The 26,669-nt window shown below is 39.6% G+C and overlaps 1 protein-coding gene and 1 pseudogene across 8 annotated transcripts in view; both read left to right on the top strand.

The window, feature by feature from the left end:
• The window catches only part of CDK12 (cyclin dependent kinase 12), an 86,850-nt gene that overhangs the window by 17,519 nt on the left and 42,662 nt on the right, over positions 1–26,669 (top strand). For all 8 annotated transcript variants that reach the window (XM_044248084.1, XM_044248086.1, XM_044248083.1 and 5 more), the window contains exons 4-11: positions 517–656; positions 1,197–1,367; positions 5,827–6,016; positions 15,485–15,541; positions 15,907–16,008; positions 23,549–23,626; positions 24,542–24,658; positions 25,664–25,795. In XM_044248084.1, coding sequence (XP_044104019.1) covers positions 517–656; positions 1,197–1,367; positions 5,827–6,016; positions 15,485–15,541; positions 15,907–16,008; positions 23,549–23,626; positions 24,542–24,658; positions 25,664–25,795 — 987 coding nt within the window. The remainder of the gene's footprint in view (positions 1–516; positions 657–1,196; positions 1,368–5,826; positions 6,017–15,484; positions 15,542–15,906; positions 16,009–23,548; positions 23,627–24,541; positions 24,659–25,663; positions 25,796–26,669) is intronic.
• LOC122907996 lies at positions 26,359–26,488 on the top strand (annotated as a pseudogene).

The following is a 26,669-nucleotide window of genomic DNA, read 5'->3' as shown; positions in this document are numbered from 1 at the left end:
TATTTGACAGAGATCAAAAGTAGGCGAGAGGCAGGCAGAGAGAAGGAGGAGGAAAGGGATGTGGGGCTTGATCCCAGGACCCTGGGACCATGACCCAAGCCAAAGGCAGAGGCTTTAACCCCCTGAGCCACTCGGGTGCCCCTAAAATTTTTTTTTATTAACGTATAATGTAGTATTCGCCCCAGCTATACAGGTCTGTGAATCATCAGGCTTACACATAGTAGCCCTATGATGTAGGATTCTTTTCCCATTCAGTAGATAAGAAAATAAGCAGCACATCTATTATTTGATCTTATGCCTTCCTGAAGCAAAAATCTGTCTTAGCCACTGTGAGAGACCATTTATTTCATATCATTTGATTCCTGCCTTTTTAATAAAGAAATTCATACAAGATTCATGGGTCAGAGAATCATCATAGAAGAATCCTGTTTTCTTCTTTGAATAGACTTAAGTTTTTAAAATAATTTTATTTGGTTTGTCTTGGGGGGCTCCTTTTTTTTTTTGCCTTTTTTTTAGAATTTGTTGTCCTCGTTATGGAGAAAGAAGACAAACAGAAAGTGACTGGGGAAAACGCTGTGTAGATAAGTTCGACATTATTGGGATTATTGGAGAGGGAACCTATGGCCAAGTATATAAAGCCAAGGACAAAGACACAGGTAAATATTGCCACAAAATTCTAGATGTCAGAAGTTTAAAAATTTTGCAGTACTAATGCTAAAGTAGACTTAGCAAAAGTGAATTTCGAGTTCTAATTTTGTTCCCAAAAGTTACTAAAAGACTAAAATTTTCCAGAAGAATCGTATTATTATTACTGTTTAAAAACCTTCCTCTTTATCTGTTGTCCATTGTTAATACTTTATAATAAGCTTGCTGGGAATTTAAGAGAGTAGAAATAAAATTTATAGGTTGCTCTTTGGTAGGGGTTAGTCCTTAAAACGAAGTAGTTGGATTTTTGGCATATTTTAGTAATTCAGAATTTTTAGGCCTTGCTGAATACTGAATTAAGAAATACAAGTCTTTTAAAAAAAAAGGCAAGAAAGGGAACATGGGGTTTTGTTTTGTTTTTTGAGGTATAAAAGTATCTGGTATATAGCATTAAAGTAAGCTAAATCTGTCTTTCAGAGCAACTTTGGGCATATACTGGCTGGCCAAAAAATGCTAATTGATAATGTAATAGTTTGAATTTGTTGTAACAGGAGAGCTAGTGGCCCTGAAAAAGGTGAGACTGGACAATGAGAAGGAGGGCTTCCCAATCACAGCCATTCGTGAGATCAAAATCCTTCGTCAGCTAATCCACCGAAGTGTTGTTAACATGAAGGAAATTGTTACGGATAAACAGGATGCACTGGATTTCAAGAAGGACAAAGGTACTAGCAAGGAATCGTATTTCTACAGGGTAGATCGGTACATCTTATTTTTTTCTCTTAGCTTGTTTGCCTATTTGACCAACTTCTTGAATCCATACTGGAGTGAAGATGTTAGTTTTGAAGTCTCTCTCTCTCTCTTTTTTTTTTTTTTAAACAAATTATAATAATAGTAATGGAGATTAAACCCAGCTTTATCAGTTAGTCTCTCTCTTTTTTTTTTTTTTCTTAAAGATTTTATTTATTTATTTGACAGACAGAGATCACAAGTAGGCAGAGAGGCAGGCAGAGTGAGGGAAGCAGGCTCCTTGCCGAGCAGAGAACCCAATGTGGGGCTCTATCCCAGGACCCTGGGATCATGACCTGAGCCGAAGTCAGAGGCCTTAACCCACTGAGCCACCCAGGTGCCCCTCTCTCCTTTTTTTTTTTTTAAGTAGGCTCCATGTCCAGCATGGAGCCCAGCATGGGCCTTGAACTCATGACCCTGAGATCAAGACCTGAGCTAAGGGACGCCTGGGTGGCTCAGTTGGTTGAGCAGCTGCCTTCGGCTCAGGTCATGATCCCAGCGTCCTGGGATCGAGTCCCACATCGGGCTCCTTGCTCGGCAGGGAGCCTGCTTCTCCCTCTGCCTCTACCTGCCATTCTGTCTACCTGTGCTCGCTCTCTATCCCTCTCTTTCTGACAAATAAATAAAATCTTTAAAAAAAAAAAAAAAAAAGACCTGAGCTAAGATCACCTGTCGGATACTTAACCGGCTATCACCCAGGTGCCCACAGTTACTTTCATTCTTACGTCATCCCTTCTCGTTATTTTTTATAATGCATCCATATTTTTACATGGTTTTGCACTTACACAGTTTAGAATTCAAAACAGATATTTCTAAAACAATCTTCAGATCACATACTGGTTTGTTTTCCTGGATTTGTAACTTTTGTCTCTTTGGGGGATAAAATTATTCATTCATACTTATGTTTGAAGTAGTTTATATATGTCATTCAACCCACTTTTATTAAGGCAAATCTGAAGATTTCTTTTATGAAGAAATACATCTATGAATATAGTCTGGAATGTTAAGAGAGAATACAGTTGAAGTACATAAAATTAGGAAGGTAATAGGTAAAGTTAAGCTGGGCTTATTTATAAACCCTTAAAGATATTAGCACTAGAAGAGTAGCACTTCTCAAGTTTGGTAGAAGTAGTTTTTGTTTTTAGTTTTATTAAATGGTAGAAGTAGTTGTAAGGAAATGAAAAGAAATTCTGCTTATATAACAGTAGTTAGATAAATTTATGGATGTTAGACCAGAATAGAATTAAGAATACTGGTGTTCTGGTAGACTGGGTGTGTCTTAACTTCTTCTGATTATAAGAATAGTAAAATGTGGGGCGCCTGGGTGGCTCAGTGGGTTAAGCCGCTGCCTTCGGCTCAGGTCATGATCTCAGGGTCCTGGGATCGAGTCCCACAACGGGCTCTCTGCTCAGCAGGGAGCCTGCTTCCCTCTCTCTCTCTGCCTGCCTCTCCATCTATTTGTGATTTCTCTCTGTCAAATAAATACATAAAATCTTTAAATAAATAAATAAAATCTTTTAAAAAAAAAAAAAGAATAGTAAAATGTGTAGGTAGTTTCTCTAAAGATAAACAAGAATATGTTAATTGGTTTTTTCTGGAGTGGAGTTTAATTTTCCTTTGCTGTTCTATACTGTTTAAATAGTTTACTGTGTACTATTTAAATTCTTTTTAAAAAAATCATAAGGGGCGCCTGGGTGGCTCAGTGGGTTAAGCTGCTGCCTTCGGCTCAGGTCATGATATCAGGGTCCTGGGATTGAGCCCCACATCGGGTTCTCTGCTCAGCAGGGAGCCTGCTTCCTCCTCTCTCTCTGCCTGCCTCTGCCTGCTTGTCATCTCTCTCTGTCAAATAAATAAATAAACTCTTAAAAAAAATCATAAAAGAATAAAAGAGTGAATAAATGGATGTGATGCATACCCATTGTGGTAAAATTAAAAATGTGGAAGGTAAGAAAAAGAAAATGGCAATCATTTCTCTCCCACTCCATCCCAGTCTACCACCATCCATAGAAAACCACTATAGTATTAGCATTTTGATGTATTTCTTTCTAAGTACTCTAAATATGTTATATTTATTTTAGCATAACTGAGATCAAAGTGTATTTAGTGTAAGTCATTTCCCATGTCATTAATGTGCTTTAATGACTACATAAGGCTAGATGAATCTACATTTACTTCATCAGTCTCTCTTGAGCAGTTAGTTGCCCATTTGTTTTATTTATTATTATTTTTTCAGTTAGCAATAATCGCGCCTCGGATAAACCTCATTGGCTACGATACTGCCATTATTATTTTTTAAAGATTTATTTATTTGTTTGTTTTTTAAGATTTTATTTATTTGACAGCAAAATCACAAGTAGGCAGAGAGGCAGGCAGAGAGAGAGGGGAATGCAGGCTCCCTGCTGAGCAGAGGCGCTCGATCCCAGGTCCCTGAGACTATGACCTCAGCCGAAGGCAGAGGTTTAACCGACTGAGCCACCTAGGTGCACCAAGATTGATTGATTGAGATTGATTTTTTAAAAGATTTTATTTATTTGACAGAGTGAGAAAAATCACAAGTAGGTGGAGAGGCAGGCAGAGAGAGAGGGAAGCAGGTTCCCTGCTGAGCAGAGAGACCTATGCGGGGCTTGGTCCCAGGACCCTGAGATCATGATCTGAGCCGAAGGCAGAAGCTTAACCCACTGAGCCACCCAGGCACCCGCCCCCCCCCCCAGATTTATTCTTAGTGAAAGAGTACATTTGCATGAGTGGTGGGAGAGGCAGAGAGATTCTTTATGTCAAGGAGACTCCTTGCTGAGCGTGGAGCCCAACTGAGGGCTCAATCTCATGACCCTGAGGTCATGATCTTAGCCAAAGTCAGATTAAGAATCTGACGCTTAACTGAGCCGCCCTGGCGCTATTATTACTGTTTTTTTAAGTAAGCTCTCTGCCCAGTGTGGGGCTTGAACTCATGACACCAAGGTCAAGAGTGACATGTTCTAGCGACTGAGCCAGCCAGACGTCCCAATTAGTTACTAGTTTAAAAAATGTAATAGTTCTGCATTCAACATTTTTGGTCATAAATCTTTGTGTTTTGATTTATTAATATAGGTTCTTAGAATTACTTGGCGGAATGGATTTTTTATATTTAATATTAGATTGCTTTTAAGATAGTAATTATTTATGCCCACCTGTGAGTGCCCATTCCACTTTTTCCTTCCTAAGATTGAGTATACCTTTTGAAAAAATTGTCATTTCAGAGGTGCCTGGGTGGCTTGGTCAGTTAAGATAATTGTCTAACCTAGGTTTAAAACTGCTTATGTTACAATATTTGTCTTTGTCATATACCCTGCTAAAGTGGAAAGACAGCATGGATTTCAGATATTTTACAATTCTTTTAGCATCCTTATCCTTTTATCTACCTTTTTTTTAATACAGATTTTATTTGAGAGAGAGAGAGTATGAGAGGGGAGAAGGTCAGAGGGAGAAGCAGACTCCCCATGGAGCTGGGAGACCGTTGGGGGACTCGATTCCAGGATCATGATCTTAGCCAAAGGCAGTTGCTTAACCAACTGAGCCACGCAGGCACCCCTTTTATCTACTTCTAAATTTAAGGAGTTTAATTAGAAGGTTCACCTTTCTTTCAATTCTTTTTCTTTTTCTTTTTTTTTAAGATTTTATTTATTTATTTGACAGACAGAGATCACATGCAGACAGAGAAGCAGGCAGAGAGAGAGGAGGAAGTAGGCTCCCCACTGAGCAGAGAGCCCAATGCAGGGCTTGATAGTCAATATGGAGCTTGATAGCCCGATGCAGGGCTTGATCCCAGGACCCTGGGATCACGACCTAAGCTGAAGGCAGAGGCTTTAACCCACTGAGCCACCCAGGCACCACTCATTTCTTAAATATTATGAATTTCACCAGTAATTTATACTGTATATACTGTGCTATCCCTGACATATTATGTGAGTCCTATTAAATCTAACTGGGGTAAAGACTTATACAGAAGTAGCCATAGACAATATTGGCATAGTAACAAATGGGCATAGTTATAACAAATAAAACTTTATTTTACAGTGACAAACAGCAGCCTAGATTTGGCCTAAGGCCTGTAATTTGCCAACTGATTTAGATCGTAGAAGACTAGTATTATCAGCTTGATCAGGGCAGTTGTTCTCCTCAAGTAAATAGATCAAAGAGCATTGGGTTAAAAGTCAGAGGATTAATTAAAATAGTATTTTGTTTTTGTTATTAGAAAGGGCAAGTTATTTAAGTTCTCTGAGTTTCTTCATTTATAAAATTAAGTGGTTGTTTCAGAGAGCCTTATGGTGCACCCCAAAATTATATTAAAATTTGAGGCATTGTCATTTCAGTGTCCTTTTCCTCTTGTTTTTAATTTTCTTTTTCATTTTTGTATAGGTGCCTTTTACCTTGTATTTGAGTATATGGACCATGACTTAATGGGACTGTTAGAATCTGGTTTGGTACACTTTTCTGAGGACCATATCAAGTCATTCATGAAACAGCTAATGGAAGGATTGGATTACTGTCACAAAAAGAATTTCCTGCATCGGGATATTAAGTGTTCTAACATTTTGCTGAACAACAGGTAATGTAGTAACCAAATAAGGTTAACCATTTTCTCCCTCTCTTCTGACCCAGCTGGTTAGTTGGGTTTACAGGTAGACCCAATGATGCAGTTTTTTGCATTTACATACATCTGATGATTGTACTATAGGAACATCTTACGATAGGGTTATTCTTATGAGCAGAGTCTTGAGACTTGTTGTTGGTAAGGAATTTAAAAAGGTAGGATTGTAAAGGTTTTTTAATTGCAAACATTTTATGAAACCACTCACATCCTACAGGAACATTCAGAGAGCTTTTTGCCATAGTTAGTAAATATTATTGTGGTTTTTGGCAAATTAAAACACACGTTGAGTTCTCAGTGAAATTCTCCCTTGTTTAAGTGGGGAGAAACATGCCTGTTCTTACAGCTATTCTTGAGACTTTCTCCGTTATCAAATTTCAGAGTAAACACAGGTGTAGCTGGTGGTTGACCTTTCTGCCAAGCACTTAACTCCCAAGTCTGATACTATTGAAGTTATACCAGTGTTTGGTTCTTTAGGTAACTGGGCTGTTTGTAGCCATCTTTGTCTGATTCACCCATTTTTAAAATACATTTCTGTTCAGTTATATTTAACAAATACTACTATCTGCATAGAGTTATAGAATGATTATGACTTCTCATCTTTGTGGAGTGATATAACCAACTACACAGAGTTGCCCAGGGACTGTCCTGGTTTTACTTATTTATTTTAAGTTTGGGGTTTGTTGTTTGTTTGTTTTTTAAGAGAGCAGGCAACCAGGAAGAGGGAAGGGCAGAGAGAGACTCTTAAGCAGGCTCCATTCCCAGCGCTGAGCCCAATACAGGTCTCAATCTCACACACTGAGATCAGGCTGTGAGCTGAAATCAAGAGTCTTGTACTCAACTGACTGGGCCACCCAGGTGCCCCTAAAGATTATTTATTTATTTATTTATTTATTATATATATATATTTTAATGATGTTTTTCATTCTTTTTTTTTCTTTTTTTTAAAGATTTTATTTATTTATTTTTCAGAGACAGAGGGAGAGAGAGTGAGCGAGCACAGGCAGACAGAGAGGCAGGCAGAGGCAGAGGGAGAAGCAGGCTCCCTGCCGAGCAAGGAGCCCGATGTGGGACTCGATCCCAGGACACTGGGATCATGACCTGAGCCGAAGGCAGCTGCTTAACCAACTGAGCCACCCAGGTGTCCCTATAAATTTTTTTTTTTTTTTTAAAGATTTTATTTATTTATTTGAGAGAGAGACAGTGAGAAAGAGCATGGGCGAGGAGAAGGTCAGAGGGAGAAGCAGACTCCCCATGGAGCTGGGAGCCTGATGCGGGACTCGATCCCGGGACTCCAGGATTATGACCTGAGCCGAAGGCAGTCGTCCAACCAACTGAGCCACCCAGGCGTCCCTATAAAATTTTTTTTTTTTTTTAAAGATTTTATTTATTTATTTGAGAGAGAGACAGTGAGAAAGAGCATGAGCGAGGAGAAGGTCAGAGAGTGAAGCAGACTCCCCATGGAGCTGGGAGCCTGATGTGGGACTCGATCCCGGGACTCCAGGATCACGCCCTGAGCCGAAGGCAGTCGTCCAACCAACTGCGCCACCCAGGCGTCCCCCCTATAAAATTTTTTTTAAAAAGATTTTATTTGTTTATTTGACACAGAGAGAGATCACAAGGCAGCATAGCAGGCAGAGAGAGGGGAAGCAGGCTCCCTGCTGAGCAGAGAGCCTGATGTGGGATTTGATCTCAGGACCCTGAAACCATGACCTGAGCTGAAGGCAGAGGCTTAACCCTCTGAGCCACCCAGGCACCCCAAGATTTATTTTTTATTTTTTTAAGATTTCGTTTATTTATTTGACAGAGAGAGACACAGTGAGAGGGGGAACACAAGCAGGAGGAGTGGGAGAGGGAGAAGCAGGCTTCCTAATGAGCCGGGAGCCCGATGTGGGACTCAGTTCCAGGACCCTGGGATCACAACCCTAGCCGAAGGCAGCCACTCAATGACTGAGCCATGCAGGCGCCCCAGATTTTTTTTTTTCCTTAAAAAATTATTTATTTATTTATTTAAAGATTTTGTTTGTTTATTTATTTATGAAAAGATTTTATTTCTTTATTTGACAGACAGAAATCATAAGTAGGCAGAGAGAGAGGAGGAAGCAGGCTCCCCACTTAGCAGAGAGCCCAATGCGGGGCTCGATCCCTGACCCTGGGATGATGACCTAAGCCGAAGGCAGAGGCTTTAACCCACTGAGCCACCCAGGCGCCCCCAGATTTTTTATTTTTAAGTAACCTCAACACTCAATTGTGAGGCTCGAACCCAGGACCCCAGGATTAAGTTACATGCTCCTGGGTGCCCCTGTCCTACTTTTAGCACTGGAGGTCCCACATGGGATAGTTGGTCACTAGAAAGCTTAGAGTTTAATAGGGGAGCTAACAAATAAATCACTCAATCCAGTAAATATTAAGCACTCCTCTCCCCCCCCCCCACACATGTGATGGCTAATTAAGTAATGTCTCAGCCCTAGGGGTGTCTGGGTGGCTCAGTGGGTTAAAGCCTCTGCCTTCGGCTCAAGTCATGATCCCAGGGTCCTGGGATCGAGCCCCGCATCGGGTTCTCTGCTCAGCAGGGAGCCTGCTTCCCTTCCTCTCCCTGCCTGCCTCTCTGCCTACTTGTTATCTATCTATCAAATAAATAAATAAGGGTTCTCTGCTCAGCAGGGAGCCTGCTTCCCTTCCTCTCCCTGCCTGCTTCTCTGCCTACTTGTGATCTATCTATCAAATAAATAAATAAATAAATAAATAAAGTAATGTCTCAACCCCAAGATCAAGAGTTGCATCTCTACCCACTGAGCCAGGCAAGTGCCCCTAAGCCCCACCCATCCCTACCCTTTTTTTTTTTTTTCCTTGAATCTGGGAGCATCTGGGAAGATGCAGTTTTGATGAGTAAATAGGAATTTATCAGAAAGACATACAACAGAGGGTTAAATTTCTAAGTAAAAGAAATTACATGGGCAAGATCACATAAATAAGAAAATTAATGTGCAGTATCTGAGAAAAATGTAAATAGGTAAATATATCTAGAGCAAGAAGAGTGAAGCACAGGGGACGCCTGGGTGGCGCAGTTGGTTAAACGACTGCCTCCGGCTCAGGGCGTGATCCTGGAGTCCCAGGATCGAGTCCCACATCAGGCTCCCAGCTCCATGGGGAGTCTGCTTCTCCCTCTGACCTTCTCCTCGCTCATGCTCTCTCTCACTGTCTCTCTCTCTCTCAAATAAATAAAATAAAATCTTAAAAAAAAAAAAAAAAAAAAAAAAGAAGAGTGAAGCACATAATGATGAGATGAAGCTGGATAGTTGCAAGGAGCCAATTTAAGGATCTTGTATATCTTGCTAAAGAACTTACACTGTAGGGCGCCTGGGTGGCTCAGTGGGTTAAGCCGCTGCCTTCGGCTCAGGTCATGATCTCAGGATCCTGGGATTGAGTCCCGCATCGGGCTCTCTGCTCAGCAAGGAGCCCGCTTCCTTCTCTCTCTAACTGCCTCTCTGCCTACTTGTGATCTCTCTCTCTCTCTCTCTCTGTCAAATAAATAAATAAATAAAATCTTAAAAAAAAAAAAAGAACTTACACTGTAGATGAAAGCCATTGAGTGGTGCTGGTTTGGTTCGTTTTTTGTTTTTAAATTATACATTTAGGGGCACCTGGGTGTTTCAGTCAATTGGGGATCCAACTCTTGATTTCAGCTCAGGTCATAATCTCAGGGTGGTGAGATTGAGCCCTGTATCCAGCTCTGTGCTCAGGGTGGAGTCAGCTTGAGATTCTCTCCCTCTGGCCTTCTCCCTGCTTGCTTGTTCACTCTCTCAAAAAATAAATTACACAGTTAATTTGTATTTTTAAATTATACAGTTAATGCATTATTTTAAATTATTTTCTATGATGTATATAATTATTATATATTGTTATACTTAAAATACTTTATGAGACAAAACATGATGGTAAAAGATTATCCTGTCAGTATCTGTGTTTTGTTTTTTTTTTTTAAGATTTTATTTATTTTTCACAGAGAGAGAGAGGGAGAGAGAGTGAGCACAGGCAGACAGAATGGCAGGCAGAAGCAGAGGGAGAAGCAGGCTCCCCGCCGAGGAAGGAGCCCGATGTGGGACTCCATCCCAGGACACTGGGATCATGACCTGAGCCGAAGGCAGCTGCTTAACAAACTGAGACACCCAGGCGTCCCCTGTCAGTATCTCTGTACCCACAATTTTCATTAGAGCTGGGTTTGGTTAATCTACATCCATAGTAATAATGCTTCAAAAATTTAATGATGGCTCTCACCTTGCAGCATTCTGGACTATAGCATATACTTGTCTTGGTTCCTTTTGCTTCTCTAAGGGGGATGTCTCAGGTCAGGGAATAAACTGCAGTCCTGTTTGGTGACCTTTCTGTTAGGTCAGGCCCCCTCCCTGTCTATCCATATTCAGGAAGCTGATGAGATTCTAGACTAAACTGAACTTCCTCTTCAGGTTGCTTAGCAGGATGCAGGAGTCTTATGATCTAATCTGATCCATTCAGCCTTTGCTCTTGCCTGTTTGGCTCTGTTTAAATAGAGCATTTGGGGTGAGATCACCTGGAGAAAATGGTAAGGAGCCCTTCACAAGGAAGTGAAGGCAGTTGATGAGAGAGGGAGGAAAGCAGAGCTGGGCTCCATGATGTTTGTTATACCTTCCTTACACAAATATAAACGAGACCAAGTCATTTTAGGTGGTGGAGAGATACAATTAGTCTTCTCTTTTAGAAAAATCATTAAATGGTCATTCTAATATGGTATAGACTAGAGGCAGGGAGACCTATTAAGACTATGATAAGAAATTGTCAGTGTTTCAACTAACCAAGGCTTTTCTAATAGAGATGGACAGGATCAACTTTGTGGATCAATAGATTTTGGTGAGTAAATGAGTGGTAGAAAATGAATGAGAGTGCTTTAATGGAACTCACAGATTTCTGACTTAAGAAAATAACTAGATGGGTGGCATAATGATCAATATAGGTAATGTAAAAGGAAAAGCAGGACAGGTGAGTGAAGAGTAAATCCCTTTTGGATATGGCTGTTGCATATCCAGGGTAGTGATATCTCATAGGCATATGGTCACATTGAAGTTCCAGACTAGCAGTATAGTTTAGTTTAGGAGTTACAGCAGAAAAAAGGTGTCAGAAGATGGAATCCAAGGGAATGGTCAGAAAGATACAGGGAAAATGAGGAAATATCATGAACCTAAAATAGGCAGGTTTAGGAGCACCTGGGTGACTTAGTTGGTTGAACATCTGACTCTTGATTTTGGCTCACGTCAGGATTTCAGGATCCTGAGATGGAGCCCGGTGTCTGGCTCCAGTGGCACTCAATGCAGAGTCTGGTTGAGATTCTCTCCCTTTGCTCCCCGTCACACTCACTCTCACTCTTTCTCTCTCTGTGTGTCAAATAAATAAATCTTTAAAAAAAAAAAAAAAAAGGTTTAAGAAGGGATGGTCATATATATCAGGTGATGCAGCCAGATGATAAGACCAGAGAAGGAATCTGAAAATTAAAAGGTCAGCATTGACACTGTGTGGTAAGTTGGTGGGTAGCACAGTTAATGGGAAGGTGATGGTAGGTGTGTCTTTAATTTTTGCTATTTATTTATTTATTTATTTAAAAGTTTATATGCATTTATTTGACAGAGTGAGAGAGGGAACACAAGCAGGGGGAGAGGGCAAGGGAGAAGCAGGCTTCTTGCTGAGTAGGGAACCTGGTGTGGTCCTCCATCCCAGGACCCCGGGATCATGACCTGAGCTGAAGGCAGACACCTAGGCGCCCTATGTTCTATTTTTTAAGGATACAGAGGTTTGAGCATATTTAAATACTAAGGGAAAAGAAAATCAGTAGGGAGAAATTGAAGATTCAAGAAAGAACAAAGAATTAATTAATTAATTTTAAAAAAGAATAAAAATAATTTAAAGGATCAAGGTTCTAGAGGAGATGGAATCAAGGCCACAGGTTATAGTGGCCACAATTATAGGTATTGATTATCCTTGAATAAGAGAAATTGACACACTTTTTCTATAATTGAAAGAAGAAAGGTTATATATGTATATATATATATATATATATATTTTTTTTTTTTTAATAAAGCCTCTTTTTTTTTTTTTAAGATTTTAGAGAGAGAGATCACAGGTAGGCAGAGCAGCAGGCAGCGAGAGAGGGGGAAGCAGACTCCCTACTGAGCAGAGAGCTTGCTGCGGGCCTCCATCCAAGGACCCTGAGATCATGACCCAGGCCAAAGGCAGAGGCTTATCCTCTGTATATATTTTAAAGATTTTATTTATTTATTTGAGAGAGAACACAGAGGGAGAGAGAGGGAGAAGCTGACTCCCCACTGAGCAGAGAGCCCAACTCTGGGCTTGATCCCAGGACCCCTAATTCACCACCTGAGCCAAGGGTATGCACTTAACTGAGCCACCCAGGCCCTCCAAAGGGAAAGTTATAGATGCAATTAAGGTTATATGGATAAAAGAATGTCAAGTAGCTCCCACCTGATTATTTCTGTTTTTTTTTTTTTTTTAATTTTAAGACTTTATTTATTTATTTGAGAGAGAAACAGAGATAGCGAGAGAGCCTGAATGGGGAGGAGAGAGAGAAGCCAACTTGCTGCCGGTTTCGGAGCCAGATCCCAGAATTCTGGGATCTTGATCTGAGCCAAAGGCAAATACTGTACTGACTGGGCCACCCAGATGTCCTACGACTTCTCTTTTTAATGAAGGAGGTCATTTACTGGAGATAAGAGGGTAGATTACAAAATACGCTAAGTGCTTGGTGATGTTTAGGTCTAGCCTAATTTTCCATAGTTATGTATCTCTTGCCATTTTAACTTTTAGTCATTTGTGCTTTCAGGCCTGGATCATGTCAGGTTCTAAGAGTGAGGATGCTGAGAAATTTGAGGAACCCTTTATGTCTCGTTATAAGACTCAAGTCAGCTAGTCCTTTTTTTGTTGCTTTTCTTAGAATTTGCTTGTAAATTGAACTTAAAAATGACATGATGTTTGGGGCAAGTGAATAAGGTGCCCAATGATCTTTACTAGGAATGATAGGGTTGGTTTAATTTAAAATTGTATAGCCAGTAGTTACTTTGTATGTATGTATTTATTTATTTAAGATTTTATTTATTTATTTGAGAGAGAGAACATGAGCGTAGGGGAGGAGAAAGGGGGAGGGAGAAGCAGACTCTTCAATGAGTGGGAGCCCGATGTGGGGCTCAGTCCCAGGACCCTGAGGTTATGACCTGAGCTGAAGGCAGACACTTACGAACTGAGCCACCAGGTGCCCCAAATTACTTTGTTTTAATATTTTGTCCCATTGCTCATAATTGAGGAGCACCTAGCATAGCCTTTTTTTTTTCCCTATGGTTTTACTTTTCTATCTGATCTCAGCTATCCCTAGTACCTTAAAAAGAGTGAACTGGCTTTTCATTACCCAAGAAGTTACACAAGCAGTAAATGTGAAAAATTTAGATAAATATGATTAATCCAGAATAGTTAATAGTTTAAAAAGTTTTCTGACATTTTACGTTGTAGTTTATTAAAGTATTACTTGACATCACTGTCAAGGACAGAATGTTTAGGAGAGTGAAACTTACGTGTGATCCGTTTAAGGGCATGGTTCTCAAAAGTGTGGTTCTCAGGGATACCTGGCTGGCTCAGTTGGTTAAGTATCTGCATTCAGCTCGGGTCTTGATCTCTGGGTCTTGGGATCCCCGTATTGGGGCTCTCTGCTGGGCAGGGAGTCTGGTTCTCCTCCTCCTGCCTGCCACTCCCCCTGCTTGTGTACTCACTCTCTCTGTGTCAAATGAATAGATAGAATCTTTAAAAAAAAAAAAAGTTCTCAGACCAGCAGCATTGGCATCATCTTCTGTGGGCTTCTTAGAAATGCAAGTTGTGGGGCGCCTGGAGGGTTCAGTGGGTTGAGCCCCATAGGGCTCTCTGCTCAGCAGGGAACCGGCTTCCCCCCTCCCCCTCTGCCTGCCTCTCTACCTACTTGTGATCTCTCTCTCTCTCTGTCAAATAAATAAAATCTTAAAAAAAAAAAAAAAAAAAAAAACAGAAGAAAAGAAATACAAGTTCAGGGGTGCCCGAATGGCTAAAACTTTTTCTTTCTTTCTTTCTTTCTTTTAAATAAAATTCCTTTTTTTTTTTAAAAAGATTTTTGTGGGAACCCAGGCACCCCTAAGGGTCTGACTCTTGATATTAGCTTAGGTCTTGATTTTAGTCATGAGTTTAAGCCCCATGTTGGGCTCTGTGCCAGGTGTGGAGCCTACTTTAAAAAAAAAACAGAAAAGAAAAATGAGCCAGATCTTCTGAATTGCATCTCTGGGAATGAAGCCCAGGAAACCTTTAATAAGGTTTCCAAGTGATTCTTATTTCATATTAAAGTTTTTGAGAACCCATCTAAGATCATAGTTGTATGTCTTTATGGTATAGGAAGTGATGGCAATATGTTGGTAAAAGGGGCCTAATTCTTCATAAAATTGTGTGCTCAGTTCAAAGTCATGTTCTCTGAAAAAATCTGCTATAGCCATGGTATTGTTGTGGTTTACTTTTTATTATGAAAAAATAAATTACAAGGAAAAATTGAGGCACTAATATAGTAATTAACATGTATAGTTAGTATTTTACTATATTTGCTTCCTTTCAGTTTTTCTGCTTGATTTATTTTAAAGTAAATTACAGACATCATTATGTTCGACCTTAAATGCTCCAGAAGATTATTACTGATTATCTTCTAACACTCAGTTCATATTTCATGTTTTTCTCACTTACGTTAAAATGTCCTTTGGATAGCTGGTCTCTTCAAATCAGATCAAAGTTTATAAACTGGATTTGGTTGTTAGGCCTCTTAAATCTCTCTTAATCTAGAACAGTTCATTATGTTTTTCCCCAATAATAAGCATTTAATCTAGCAGGTTTTAGTGACTTATTTGCCAAGAAATAAATATTTATTTAAGGGTCAAATCCAAAAACATAGTAGTACTCAAAAAAGAAAGCCATAAGGCTTTGTAAACCAAAGTAGTCAAAAGAGGCTTAATCTGGGAGAGTGACCGACCATTAAGAACAGAAGTAGGGGCACCTGGGTGGCTCAGTGGGTTAAGCCGCTGCCTTCGGCTCAGGTCAAGATCTCAGGGTCCTGGGATCGAGTCCCGCATCGGGCTCTCTGCTCAGCAGGGAGCCTGCTTCCTCCTCTCTCTCTCTCTGCCTGCCTCTCTGCCTACTTGTGATCTCTCTCTGTCAAATAAATAAATAAAATCTTAAAAAAAAAAAAAACAGAAGTAAGAGAATATAGGTTAAAATTTCGTTGTTGTAATTCCTTTAACTCCCAAATTCATGCCTTACTGTTTGGGTATAATGAGGAGGCTGCTATTGTTACTTTTATAAAAATGATTTTTTTTTCTTTTACAGTGGGCAAATCAAACTAGCAGATTTTGGACTTGCACGGCTCTATAACTCTGAAGAGAGGTGAGGCATTCCTCAGAATTACCTGTGTGAAAAAGAAAGAATCCTTTTTATTCTTGGATATTCTAATATTCTGCAAGTTACAATAATTTTCAGAGTTTCCTAATTTTCTAAATGTGTTAATTCTGTCTAAATTCTTGAATCAGGCTTAGCCTGAAATAAGTCAACCCAAATTGGAATGCAAGTTACTTTTTCATCTCCTACCTTCTGTCCAGTTCACTTTTGAACTATTAGATTGCTATGGAGCTGTTTTGACAATCCACGTTTCAAGTTCTATTTGCATTTACTTGTACAAGTTTTTTTGTTTTGTTTTGTTTTTTCCATCAGAACCCATTGTAAATTTATGTCATGGTGTTTTTACATTTCAGTCGCCCTTACACAAACAAAGTCATCACTTTGTGGTACCGACCTCCAGAACTTCTGCTGGGAGAGGAGCGTTATACACCAGCCATTGATGTTTGGAGCTGTGGGTAAGTCTCTCTGTGCTTTCTCTTTGATTGTAATTTACATGTTAAACTTGTATCTGTTTTCTCTCTACAGTGGCTTTTTGTAGCTTTTTTTAAGCTTGAAAGGATGGGGATAAACTTTTAGCCAGAATTCAGAGAAATCTGTTAAATATTTCCTTTTTTAAGAAGATTTTATTTATTTATTTGACAGAGAGATCACAAGTAGGCAAAGAGGGGGAAGCAGGCTCCCCACCACTCAGAGAGCTCAATGCTGGACTAGATCCCAGGACCCTGAGATCATGACCTGAGCCGAAGGCAGAGGCTTAACCCACTGAGCCACCCAGATACCCCTGTTGAGTATTTCCTAATAACAGAGACATAGTTTTTTAAAAAACATTTCCCCAAATGTCTTTTTCTTTCTTTTTAACTGAGTTTGAATTAAGGTCCAAATACATTCAGTTAAGGTCCATAAATTACAATTGTTTCAGGTCTTTTTTTTTTTTTTTTAAGATTTTATTTATTTATTTTTTAAAAGATTTTATTTATTTATTGGACAGAGATCACAAGTAGGCAGAGAGGCAGGCAGAGAGAGAGGGGAAAGCAGGCTCCCTGCTGAGCAGAGAGCCCTATGCGGGGCTCGATCCCAGGACTCTGAGATCACGATTTGAGCCGAAGGCAGAGGCCTTAACACACTGAGCCACCCAGGCGCCCCTCAGGTCTTTTAATTAGAGCTTCGTCCTCCATCTCTTGGAGGAGTCTCCCCAGCTTATAATTTTGTTAGAAGAAGCTGGATCATTTGTCTTACAGAGTTTCCCATAGTCTGGATTTTGCTGATTGCATCCTCACTGTGTTTTTTGTTGTTACTTTAGCGTGGTCTCTGTCCCTTTTTATTTCCTGTAAATTGTAGGTGAATTCAAGTTTGATTACCAATCACCCACTGACCCTGAAACTACTTTATAGGTGGTTTTGTGTACTTCTAATTATAGCCAATGATACATTAAAGTTGGGAGTAGGAGGCATTGGGAACCTCTGCCCAGAGTACAGACAATAACTGGATACATTATCTGTAGAGAATTTAAAAGCAATAAAATAATCCACTACAAATTAGTGTGCTTTTTATTATCAGATTATAGAGGCAGTTCTAAACAATGTATGCTAAAATATTCATTCCTAACAGGGCAGATTTACACACACACACACACATGCCTCACTTTATACAATATACAATTATCTCTTTTTGAAGTGTTATCAGTTATTAATGATCCACTGTCACTCATTCATTTATGGTTGTTTTGTGGTGGTGATATTGTAATTATATTATTCCTTCCTGGAATAAAGAGAACAATCTATTTTACTAACCCTGGGTACAAATCCTATAGAAAAAGTAGAGAGAGATAAAGCTTTAATTCTTTCATTATATTTACCAGTTTTAAAAAGATAATGAGGGGGGCACCTGGGTGGCTTGCTTAGGTGGTTAAGTGTCTGCCTTCAGCTTGGGTCATGATTCCACGGTACTGGGATCGAGCCCCGTGTTGGGGTCCCTGCTCAGTAGAGTCTGCTTTCCTCTCTGCCTCTCGAGCCTGCTCATGCTCTTTCTCTCTCTCTCAAATAAATAAATAAAATCTTTTTTAAAAAAAGATAATGAGGTGGGGCGCCTGGATGGCTCAGTGGGTTAAGCCGCTGCCTTCGGCTCAGGTCATGATCTCAGCGTCCTGGGATCGAGTCCCGCATCGGGCTCTCTGCTCTGCGGGGAGCCTGCTTCCTCCTCTCCCTCTCTCTGCCTGCCTGTCTGCCTGCTTGTGATCTCTGTCTGTCAAATAAATAAATAAAATCTTTAAAAAAAAAAAAAAAAGATAATGAGGTGGTTTCCTAGTATCCTTCAAAGATGGCCAAAGAGAGGGTGTTTTTTTTTAGTTTCATTATGAACTCAAGGATTTAAACTTTTTTTGGGGGGGGTGGGGATTTAAACTTTTTAAAGATCCTTCTATTTATTGAGAGAGAGAGAATGTGCGGGAGTTGGTGGTAGAGACAGAGGGAGAGAGAATTCCAGGCGGACTCTCCACGGAGTGCAGAGCCTGATGTAGGTCTTGATCCCATGACCCTAAGACCATGACCTGAGCCAAAATCAAGAGTCAGATGCTCAACTGACTGAGCCACCCAGGTGCCCCAATTTTTTAGTGTGTTTTAAACTTACGATTATCATTTTATTCCTACTTAAATTTTCTAGTCTTTGGCCTGCAGAAGTTTAGTGGGTCCTACCATCACTCTGAGCACTTGATAAATAGCCTTGCTTGTTTTCTGGTTCCAAGCTCGACCTGTTCATTTCATGCGCCACACCTGGAATCAGCCATTCTCTCAAGAGTCTTAGTTCCTTTTGGGAAAATGATATTTAGAGACCATAATTTGTGTTAGGAACGTAGACATTTTGGGGGTGCCTAGATGGCTTAGTGAGTTAAGCATCTGACTTTTTTTTTAAGACTTTATTTATTCATTTGATGGAGAGAGTGAGAACATGCACAAGTAGGGGGAATGGCAGAAGGAGAGGGAGAAGCAGGCTCCGTGCCAAGCAGGGAGCAGGACACCGGGCTCAATCCCAGGACCCTGGGAACATGACCTGAGCCGAAGGCAGACACTTAACTAAGCCACCCAGGCACCCAGACATGACCCATTCTATACACAGATAGGGAACCTGGACTTTAGGCTTAAGAGAGCTTGTCCTGGGTCTCCTGGTAGCTCACATTTGAACCCAGACCTTTTGGGTGATTTCATTATATGTCACTTGTAGTGTTTAAGCCTCCCAACACATGCACAGTTTCCCCCTTACTAAATGGCCTCACCAGATGTTCCACCCCAGTCACCACTGACCAAGCACCTACATACTTCTTCCTGACACTTATGTCAATCCAGCCCTAGGAGGTAGCAATCATAGTTGTTGGTTTTGTTTTGTTTTTTTAACTGTAGGAAGATACACAGAGGCCTAACTACCTGAGCCACCCAGGCACCCCAACAGCCGACTCTTGGTTTCTGCTCAGATCATGATCTCAGGGTTGTGAGATTATTTTATTTTTTTAAGATTTTATTTGAGTGAGGGATAGAGAAAGAGAGAGAGAGAGAGCGAGCACACACGAGCAAGGGGAGAGACAGAAGGAGAGAGAGAAGCAGAGTCACCACTGAGCAGGGACCCCAATGCGGGGCTTCATCCCAGGAACCTGAGATCATGACCTGAGCCAAAAGCAGACACTTCACCAACTGAGCCACCTGGGTGTCCTGGAAGTTAGTTAATTGTTTTTGATACTGTATGATTTATGCATATACATTCTGTCCTTGACCTCTATATCTTGGGGTTCTGACATAGATACTTGCAAGTGGAGCATATCTTTTTTTTCCCATTCATTCCCTCCTTTATTGATGTCAGTCTTTAAAAGGAGCACTGCAGGGATTTTATTTCAAAATTCAAAAGGGTTATAGATAAAGAGAGCATAATCTCTATGGTAGCCTTCCCAACTCCAATGAAGCTTTAGTTAATAACTCAAGCTGAGTGTGTTTGTGTTCTGGACTATTTGCTTTAACAGTATTAGCATTTAAATTGTCACAACTAGGCTCTAAAGTTAACACCCCATTAAGATACACAGGGAAAGTTCATAGCTCTGTTGGTATTATTACTTCAGTGAGCAGCCTGCCACCTCAGTGTAGTAGCAGAGTGTTGATTACATAATAATGTCTTCCCCACCAAAGACCTAGAAACTGAAATAAAAGAAAACAAAACACAAGGAAATTAAAATTATAGATTAGACTTTAAAGCCCAGTAACTTCACTAAATTAAGAATTTGCTAGATGTGAGCTTACTACTTCGGTAATCCGTGGATGTCTCTGTGAAGGAGAAACTAGAAAAACTAGTACAACAAAGTACGCCTAGATTCTGAAAACCACCTGGGTTTGTTTTTTTTCTTCCTTATGTTACCAGTTGTGACAACACTATTTGAAATTTGATTTAGTGGTTAATGTCGGAGATAGAGTTAAATTTTACTTTTTTATATTTTTAAAGATTTATTATTTTAGAAAGAGAAAGTAGAGGGAGGGGCGTAAGGAGAGAAACTCAAGCAGACTCTGACTTGAGGATCAATCCCAGGACCCTGAGATCATGACCCAAGCTGAAATCCAGAGTTGGATGCTTAACTGACTGAGTCATCCAGGCACCCCTGCATTTACTTTTCTAATTTCTGGATAAGGTTTGAGTGAATATAAAGTAAGAGTTTGTCATTTGAGGGACACCTGTGTGGCTCAGTCAGTTAAGCATCTGCCTTTGGCTGAGGTCATGATCCCGGGGTCCTGGGATCGAGTCCTACATCGGGCTCCCTGCTCATTGGGGAGCCTCTGCCTGCCACTCCCTCTGCTTCTGCCATTACACTGTCTCACTTCCTCTCTCTGGCAAATAAATAAAATCTTAAAAAAAAGAATTTGTCATTTGAGGTTAACAAATGCTAATAGAAAGGTGCTAATAACTTTGAAAACTCGATTTGTTTTGCTTCTCAAATTTAGTTAAGCTAAAGAATTCAGAGTGAAATGATAAATACTGCTTTTGTATTTGTAAATGTGATTTCAAAACACAGGCCAGAGAAGAGATTTTTTTTATCCATTTTCTTTGTTTTCCCACTTTTCAAAAAAAAGACTTTAGGAATACAAAAATGTAGAGTATTCATGGTTTTTTTTTTTTTTTTTTCATTTGTTTTGAATTTATATTGATAGTGATGAAAGGTTAAATAGGTGATGGAAATTAAGGCGTTCACTTGTGATGAGCACTGGGTGATGTATGAACATGTTGAATTACTATATTGTACACCTGAAACTAATATAACACTGAATGAAAACTAGATTAATTTTTATATAATTTCATATGTACAGAAAGTTCCTAGAAAAGTACAAAGAACTTTAGTATAGGCTTCATCCATATTCACTAAAATTTTTTAACCTTTTGAAGTATATAATAAACTGCATGTGTTTAAAATGTACAGTTTAAGTTTTGACATATACACCAGTGAAACCATCACCACAACCAAGATAATGATGACTTCTAAAAGTTTCTCTCTGTTCCTTTGTAATCTCTCTTTCCTGTCGGGACTATCCCATTCCTAGGCAACCCCTATTTCTGCTTTCTATCACTGTAGATTGATTTCTATTTCTAGAATTTTATGTAAATGGAATCATGCAGTACATGTTCTTTTTCCCTCTGTATCTTTTACTCAGCACAATTATTTTGAGATTTATTCATGTTAGATTCACTAATTGTTAACATCTTGCCACATTTGCTTTTATATTCGTGTTTGCACACCCGATCTTTTTTCCAGAACTGTCCAAAAGTAGTTGTATATATCATAATCTTTCCCTTCTTACTGTTTGATGTACATTCTTTTTTTTTTTTTTTTAAGATTTTCTTTATGTATTTGACAGAGATCACAAGTAGGCAGAGAGAGAGGTCGGGGGAAGCAGGCTTCCCACTGAGCAGAGAGCCTGACTCGGGGCTCCATCCCAGGACCCTGGGATCATGACCTGAGCCAAAGGCAGAGGCTTTAACCCACTGAGCCACCCAGGTGCCCCTAATGTACATTCTTTTAAAGATTTTATTCATTTATTTGACAGAGAGAGAGCATAAGCAGGGGAGCTGGAGGCAGAGGGAGAGGGAGAATTAGACTCCCCGCTGAGCAGAGAGCTCAGTATGGGGCTTAATCCCAGGACCCTGGGATCATGACCTGAGTCGAAGGCAGATGTTTAACCACCTAGTCGCCCTTAATGTACATTTCTTAAGAACAAAGATATTCTCATGTATAATCACAGTACCATTATCAAATTCAGAAAATTTAGCCTTGATACACGATCTTTTAAGTCATATAGCTTACATTCCATGTTCTTATTTTTTTAGTATACTAATAATATGCTAGAAACAATACCTTACCTCCTAGAGGATTTAATCCAGTATCATGTATTACATTTAGTTCTCTCCTTTTTTTTTTCTTTTTAACTTTTTAAAGATTTATTTATTTTAGCGAGAAAGTGCATGAGTGGGAAATAGAATCTCAAGCAGACCCCATGGTAAGCGTACGGAGCCCAATGCAGGGCTGGATCCTAGGATCCTGAGCTGAAACCAAGAGTCAGATGCTAACTGTGCCACGAAGGCACCCCTAGTTCTCATTCTTTACTCTGGAACAGTCCTTAGCCTTGTCTTTTGTGACATTCACATTTTTGGGGTTTTGTTTTGTTTTGTTTTTAAGATTTTATTTATTTGATACAGAGAAAGAGAAATCACAGGTAGGCAGAGCAGCAGGGGGAGAGAGAAGCAGGTTCCCTGCTGAGCAGAGATCCTGATGTGGGGCCCCATCCCGGGACCATCAGGACCTGAGCTGAAAGCAGACACCCAACTGGCTGAGGCACCCAGGCACCTCTAGATCTCAGTCTTTACTCTGAAACAGTCGGTAGCCTTTGTCTTTCATGACATTTACATTTTTGAAGGTCACACTAGCTCTAGCTGCTATATGGATTCAGATTATAAAGTTTTGGCTGGAATATTCTGTAAGTGTTAAGTTACCATGTTGGTATTTATGTAAACCCTTTTCCCCTCTTATTGGTGATCCTAATTTTGGAACTTAAGGTGTTGTCTTTTTCCCCATTAAATAGTTACTAGTTTTCCTTTTGTGTAATTAAATAATTTGTGGAGACATATCTGGGGACTTTGTAAGTATTTCAGTATTATTTTGGAAGACATTTTCAAAATGGGAAAGACATTTAAGCATCATGTGTTTGAAAGTCCTGTTGAAACTGGTATCTGATGACAATAGGAGGGCAGTAGTATATTGCATATTCTATAGAGCAAATGAATGGAAAAACTAATTTCTTTATAGGAACTGCTGAGCATCCTTGTAAAATTGAAGTATGAGTTTTTTTAGTCTTTACTTCCTTAATTTACAATGGAATTGATAGAAAAGGATTCTGTTCATTTTCTCTGCTTATAAACTTTATGGGTGGCAAAAATTTGATCTCCTGGCAAATATAAATTCTTTATACTATCTATTCTCACTTCAAGAAATATTTTCTTTTACAGACAAACCATAAGTGACTCTTAATCTCACGAAACAAACTGTGGGTTGCTGGGGGGGAGGGGGTTGGGAGAAGGGGGGTAGGGTTATGGACATTGGGGAGGGTATGTGCTTTTGGGTAAATTGGAAGGGGAGATGAACCATGAGAGACTATGGACTCTGAAAAACAATCTGAGGGGTTTGAAGTGGCGGGGGGGGTGGGAGGTTGGGGTACCAGGTGGTGGGTATTATAGAGGGCACGGCTTGCATGGAGCACTGGGTGTGGTGAAAAAATAATGAATACTGTTTTTCTGAAAATAAATAAATTGGAAAAAAAAAAAGAAATATTTTCTTTTACAAAACTCAAGACACTGCAGTTTGGAGCTTATTTACAACATAGTATATCAGATGCATCCAGATAGACTACAAAAGTCTATTGAGACACAGGTTAGGCTCCAGGGAGATCTCTCTTGACCTTTCAGTTTTACTCTTTCTAGATGCATCCTTGGGGAATTGTTCACAAAGAAGCCTATTTTTCAAGCCAATCTGGAACTGGCTCAGCTGGAGCTGATCAGGTACAGCTATGCATGTGCTCTGGGTGCGGAGGTGTGATAGGTGATCTTATTTTCTAATTTCCAATATTTTTTGTTCATTCTACTAATAAGTAAGTTTATGCTTCTTATGTCCAAGTAAGTTTCTTAGTCAGATTCACCACGTATTTTGTCATGGGATGTAGATGTAAAGAAATTGTAATCCCCTTTTTTAGGTCTTACTAAAGGTGTTACCTCTTAGGTTCCCCCTTTTTAGACTTTTTAGATTTTTGCATTTTTTTTTTTAAATTCTTCATATTAAAGCATGCCATTTTCAGTGTGGCTGTTTCATTCCTAGGTTAGATTAAGATCAGATTTATTTAGCAAACAATTATTGTGCCTGTTCTATTACAAATTCCTTTCTCTGTTAAACTTTAGGATTTAGAAATATATAAGATAGGTCCTGGCCTTCAAAAAGCTCAGAATTTAGTAAGTGGTAAAGCATGTAAACAGATAATTAAAGGTAGCATATAACTCATTATTTGTTAAGCATTAAATTCAGTTTTCTATCAAAATTTCTTAGGCTCTCTTCTGCCAGTTTTCCCTATAGGGACATTATAGGATCAGCTTATCACTTTGAAATTAATACTATCTGAACAGAACAAAATTGATAATCAAAATCTTTATGGAGGTTTAAAAAAATGTTTTACAAAACCAAGTGTATGGTTAATTTTGGATTCTTTTGCCGGATTTTCTCTTCACTATCTTATAACCAGTTGTTTCCTGTTCCTTCTGTTCTTAAAGCAGTGAGGTCAGGTTTTATCTTTCTGCATGCCCTCTAATTTAATAAGCCAAGATTCCCCCAGACTTCAGGAGGTAATAATTTCTGCTTCTGTAATCTCCAGAATTCAGAATGCTGACTTACTCACTTCTTGTTCTGGCTTTTTGCTTTGTTTTCAGTCGACTCTGTGGTAGCCCTTGTCCAGCTGTGTGGCCTGATGTTATCAAGCTGCCATACTTCAATACCATGAAACCGAAGAAACAATATAGAAGGCGTCTACGAGAAGAATTCTCTTTGTAAGTTTGGCAAAAATGTACATCTGGTTTCTATGTTTAGCTGGTGTTTAGACTTGACTTTCTCCTGGCATAGGGAGTTAGTGTTGTCCCAACTTTTTATGGCAGCACACCACAGGAAAACATTTTATCTTTGAACAGTGTATGAATTTTACCATAGTGCTGTTGTAATTTTCTCTTATGGAGGTTTTATTTTATTTTTTATTTTTTTATTTATTGATTTGAGAGAGATTCAGAGAGAGAGAGACAGACAGACAGACAGAGGGGGAGAGCAGCCTGACATGGGGCTCAGTCCCAAGACCTGGAGATAACTACCTGAGCCAAAGGCAGACACTTAACTATCTGAGCCATGCAGGCACCCCTGCTTTATCTATTTATTCATTCATTTATTTAGATTTTATTTATTTATTTGAGAGAGAGGGAGTGAGAGAGCACAAGTAGGGCAGAGAGGGAGCTGGGCTGGGCAGAGGGATAAGGAGAAGCACATTCCCCGCTGAGCAAGGAGCCTGATGTAGGACTCTATCCCAGGACCTTGAGATCATGACTTAAGCCAAACGCAGTTGCCTAACCAACTGAGCCAACCAGTGCCCCTATTTTTTTTTTTTTTTTTTTAAGTTTTGATTTTATTTAAGTATTCCCTACACCCAACATGGGGCTGGTACTCATGACCCCAAGATCAAGAGTTGCATGCTCTTCCAACTAAGTCAGCCAGGTGCCCCTGAAGGCTTTAGGTGATAGGAAATCATTTTATTGTGAACAATATGTAAGTTTTCTCATGGTCCTTTTGATCTTCCCACAATAAAAAAGAGAATGGAACTGCTGGCTTCATGTTTTCTACCTGTATTACAGCATTGCATGAATCCTGTGTGGGAGCAAATCTGCTTGCTTGTTTAGCCAGCTTCTAGCTCCTTTTCATGGTTACACATGGAGCTGGAGATTCAGAGACCTTTGGCAGAAGGTTACAGGTTTAAGAACTCTGGGATCATTTTGAATTTGTTCTTTCCACAGCATTCCTTCAGCAGCACTTGATTTACTGGACCACATGCTAACGCTAGATCCTAGCAAACGTTGCACAGCTGAACAGACTTTACAGAGTGACTTCCTTAAAGATGTTGAGCTCAGCAAAATGGATCCTCCAGAGTAAGTGCTGCTGGCCAAGTAGTCACCCTAAACCTCTCACTAAGCCTCAGGAGATGAGAAACTCAAAATAATAGGTTTTTAGAAGGAACTCCAAATGACTAAGTCCAGAATGGAGAGGTACCCTTGAATATTATGATTGATAAGAGGTTTGTTTTATTGCTCTATGTTTTCTTTTTAAATAGGGAATAGATTTAGTTATGATATTTGTTCTAAATTGACTCGAGGTGTCTTTTGTCCCTGAATCCCCAGCATTTTGCCTTGTACAACTTCTTTGAAAATATTCTTCTAGTTTTTGCTCTTACCTTTTTCATTTGCATGAATCTTCTATGTCTGGTGACCATGTATATCCCATATTTGGAAAGACAGTCCTAATTTTAAATAGTTTGCATCACTGTCAGGTCATATAACCCGAATTTTGATGTTGAAAATAGAGTGTTTGAATGTGTGTCTCTTTCAGCAGAATCTTCTGTATTTTCTGTATTCTGTCGGATCTTCTAAGGTTCTATACTCATGTTTCACGTTTGGCAGATAAAAAGTCTTATATCTTTGAATTTATCATTGACAACTTTGCGCAGTGGCAGTATCGTAGCCAATGAGGTTTATCCGAGGCGCAATTATTGCTAATTGAATTTATCATTGACAGTGTTACAGCTTTCATGTCAGAGTCCTTGGATATTTTTTTCTTACATAAAGAAACGGTCTTAAAGAGATAAATTATTTATTTATTTACAAAAGATTTTGTTTATTTGACAGAGAGACACACAATGAGAGAGGGAACACAAGCAGGGGGAGTGGGAGAGGGAGAAGCTGGCTTCCCACAGAATGGGGAGCCTGACGCAGGGTTGTATCCCAGAACCCTGAGATCATGACCTGA

Source organism: Neovison vison, chromosome 5, assembly GCF_020171115.1.
Source record: "Neovison vison isolate M4711 chromosome 5, ASM_NN_V1, whole genome shotgun sequence".
Lineage (NCBI taxonomy): Eukaryota > Metazoa > Chordata > Mammalia > Carnivora > Mustelidae > Neogale > Neogale vison.
Note: the sequence above shows the minus strand (reverse complement) of the source record. Positions and strands in the feature narration are given on the sequence as shown.